The sequence below is a fragment of the Lathyrus oleraceus genome, chromosome 5, assembly GCF_024323335.1.
Source record: "Lathyrus oleraceus cultivar Zhongwan6 chromosome 5, CAAS_Psat_ZW6_1.0, whole genome shotgun sequence".
Taxonomy (NCBI): Eukaryota; Viridiplantae; Streptophyta; class Magnoliopsida; order Fabales; family Fabaceae; genus Lathyrus; species Lathyrus oleraceus.
The window spans coordinates 479168852-479172688 of NC_066583.1; the positions used below are offsets into that span (position 1 = coordinate 479168852).

The following is a 3837-nucleotide window of genomic DNA, read 5'->3' on the forward strand; positions in this document are numbered from 1 at the left end:
TGATGAAGAGTGAGGCTAAACTAGTAAAAACAACTTAGGCTATGACAAATGGCTTAGATGGAGGTATTCAAACACGATGGTACCTCAGTGTGTACTATGGACGATTAGTCTCTAGATTTGTAGCTTAGTCACAAACTAATATCATTTGTATGGAACATGAATTAATACTATGAGACTTAGTGAATGTGATCACCTAGTGATAGACGAGTACAATCACGTTGTGATTGATGAACTAGTCATGTATTTGGAAACAACCCCATTGTCGTGTCCGTCCTAAATTGCGATGCTTATGAAAAGTAAGAATTAGCATACATGCACTATGGCTTTGCATCAACCAAATTGGTTAGAGTCCCATAGATAACATGGACCTCAAAATGGGTTAAAGTCTCATACGAGTAAAATGCTCGAAATGAGTTTGAGTCCCATATGAAGGAACGATTTTCGAAATGGGTTAAAGTCCCAGGGAGAATCTGAAATCCACAGGGTGGACCTCAACGTGGGTTAGAGTCCCATACGAGGAAAAAACTCAAAATGTGTTTGAGTCTCATATGGAGCGACGGTTCTTGAAGTGGATACGATTCCCATGGAGAATCTGAAATCCACCAGAAAGTTGAAGCATGATACAAGGATCTGTGACCTGTGTCGATAGTCCTAAACGTAGGATTGGTCGACAAAAGATGCATTGGTATAGTTTATGATTAGTGACTTATTTGAGTTGGTGAACTCAAGTGTACATGTTTTTCATACATTGTTAATATCCCTTAAATACTTAAGTCTTAGTTACGTTGTGTGAGTGATACATAAATAACGAAGTTGAAGACTTGAGTTAGGAATCGATTAGTAACCTTATAGAGCCGAGTGGACGCATAGGATAGGGGAACTCTCTGAGATTATTATCTCACCCCAATATTATTGTTGTTTTCGGGTATTATTTGCATATTGAATGCAAGAGAAGTTGTCTGTTGATATTTCGAAGAATTCTGACTATTGTGATCTTCCAATGTGGATTGTGTGCAATTGTAGATATTATGCATAGATCTTAGTATTTATTTAGCCACTATTGTATAACATGTATCATAGATATATTTGCTTTGTTTAGACATGTATATATCATAATATCGTTAAACACTTATATTGTATCAGTATCAATTAATATTACAGATAATATATTTTATAAATGTATATTTTACGGGGTGTTAGATACTTTCACCCTATTTTATAAATGTATATTATACGGTGTGTTAGATAATTTCACCTAATAAATACTGTGAAAGTGTATAAACTCTCTTTACGAAGAAGTCACCCATATTATTTTATTTTACACCATCACACATATTTGACACACATTGTTCATTTGATGCAACAATCAACATCAAAATATTAAACACTTGGTCTCAATATCACTAGAAAAAACAACCCACCTAATAGTTCATTCTTAAGATACTAAAAAAGATAAAAAATATAATAATTGTTTAATCGAGAAAAATAATTTCTCCTTCCTCCCAATCTCTATTAAGAAACTTTTCTTCATTCAAATCTGTCACTCCCATAAACTCATCCTTTAGAGTCAATCCCACAAATTTCTTCAATGGATTTACCTTGTTGCAATCTTGCAATGAATGACCACATAATCTTTCTAACTCTTTAAAATAGTACAAACTTTCATTAATAAAAATTGTTCTCTTCATATTTTGTATCATCACTTGAGCATTTTTCTTTTGTTTCTTCCTTTCCATGCTAACATTATTGTAACAAGACAAATTTCTTTGTGAAGCCAATATGGTATCCACAATATGTTCATTCTTAACCTTTTTAGTTGATAATTTTGAATAAAAGGTTGTTTCATGCATGGACTTTGAACAATTATTCTCTTTAATATCATCACAATCAAATTTTCTTTTATTTCTTTCTCCATTTCCAAATTCATGTGATTTTGTGACATTTTTCTTTGGCTCTTGCTTTGATTTTTCTTCAATTTTCATTTGTTTCTCAACTTCCCATTTTTCCTCCAAAGACTTCCACTTCATCTCAAAAAGATGACTTAGCTTCATTGCTATTCTTTGAGTTCTTTCATTCACTTGGTGCAATATAGTGGCATTGTAAAATATGATCCTTACATCACTCGCAAATTGATCTATTGTAAGGTATAAACCCTTCTCTAACTTCAACTTCACAGTCTCAAAATTCATCAATGGTTGACCTGTTTGTAGATTATTTTCAAAATTACAGCATAAGTTAGAACTTATTACATGTTAATCACATATATTTAACATATTATAAAATAGGTAGAATTTCATTTTATAAGTGTTCTTGGGTAGGAAAATTAAATTTTTGATGAAAATTTAACATACTACTAAAGTTTAATTCTTCCAGAATTTACATTCTAAATGTTATTTTAAAATATATAATAGTTTTTGTTAAATAAGTTTAAATTTTAAAAATACTATTTTTAATGCTGCTTTTTTTGAACTCAGGCCCTTTAAGATAGATAAAAAGTATTCATTTTAAAATATTTTAAATTATATTAATAAGAATAAATTATTATGTAAGACTTCAATGTGAAAAGATACAATATTTTAACCAAATGAAAAACATATTTTAAAAAGATAAAAAGAAAAAGAAATTACATTCATTCAAACAAAACAATTATGAAAACAGAAAATTATCATTAATGAAAAATATCTCTAACTGTCGTATTACAATTGTCTTAAGTTTACAATGTTGAATTTCTACCACTAAATTTATTAAGATATTTTTAACGATTTTTTTTATAATTAAATATATAATAAATATTATTTTACTTTAAAAAATGGTTTTATATATTTTTTTTACAGTCATTTCACATTATTGGATTCCATGATTTTTGAGATTTTAGATTATTGTATGACTAAACTAATAATTTTATATTGTAGATGCATAAAAATTCCAAAGAAAGCTTTTTATTTTTTCAAAAAAAAAAAAAAAACTTTATATTTTTTGAAACAATTATTTCGGTTAAATTTTCTTACATCTCAATTCATTCTTTTAAAAATCATTTATATTTAAATAAAAGATTATTATCAATTAAAACATTAAAGATACCTTTAGAATCGTCATTAGTGGATGCCTTTGAATCCATTGTATTTTGGAAATCATTACCATCTGAATTTATCATTAACCTTCTCAAAGTTACAAAACATTGTTGTTTTTTGACATAATCCATCTTGATCACATCAAATATATTCTTTCAAAAATCAATTTTCTAACAAAATAAATATCTAAAATGAATTCTTTCAAATAAAAAATAACATGAATTAAAATAGATTTAAAATAGTAAACATACCTGAGATTAATGTGATGCTGTTAAAGTCATGATTGGTTAATGCCTTTGAATGCATTCTATTTTTGAAATGATTTCCTGAAATTGTCATTAGATCATATTGTAGTTATATGAATGACACATTACTTTCATATTTAAATTTGTAAAATACTATATCATTTAAATATCATGAAATATTTACTTGAATAATAGTATTACTATTGTGTGAAAAATAGAGCACTCACCTCTTCAAACTATACTTATACTTGTGGAGCAAATAACTTTGTGAAAGCTCTTAAAATATATAAACAAATAAAAACAACAGACAAAATTTTAGGAGAAAAAACGGCAATAAAATTTGGTCTCACGTGGCTTTGAATAAGGAATACTAACTAACTACTTTCATATCTTTTATTTAAAAAAAAGAATATTAATTTACAATTAAAAAAAACTATAAAAAAGGAACACAAAAAAGAAACATTGTTGCTTTGAGCTCATACAATGGGAAGGGGTTGACTTACATACATGCCAAGTCACAC

The 3837-nt window shown here is 27.9% G+C and overlaps 1 protein-coding gene across 1 annotated transcript; it reads right to left on the reverse strand.

Moving 5' to 3' along the window:
- Positions 1-1472: 1472 nt before the first annotated feature.
- Positions 1473-3202, reverse strand: LOC127081427 (uncharacterized). Its single transcript, XM_051021679.1, has 2 exons — positions 3082-3202; positions 1473-2200 (listed from the first exon to the last, which is right to left on the reverse strand). Exons 1-2 carry the CDS (start codon positions 3200-3202, stop codon positions 1473-1475), a joined length of 849 nt encoding a protein of 282 aa, XP_050877636.1.
- Positions 3203-3837: the final 635 nt, after the last annotated feature.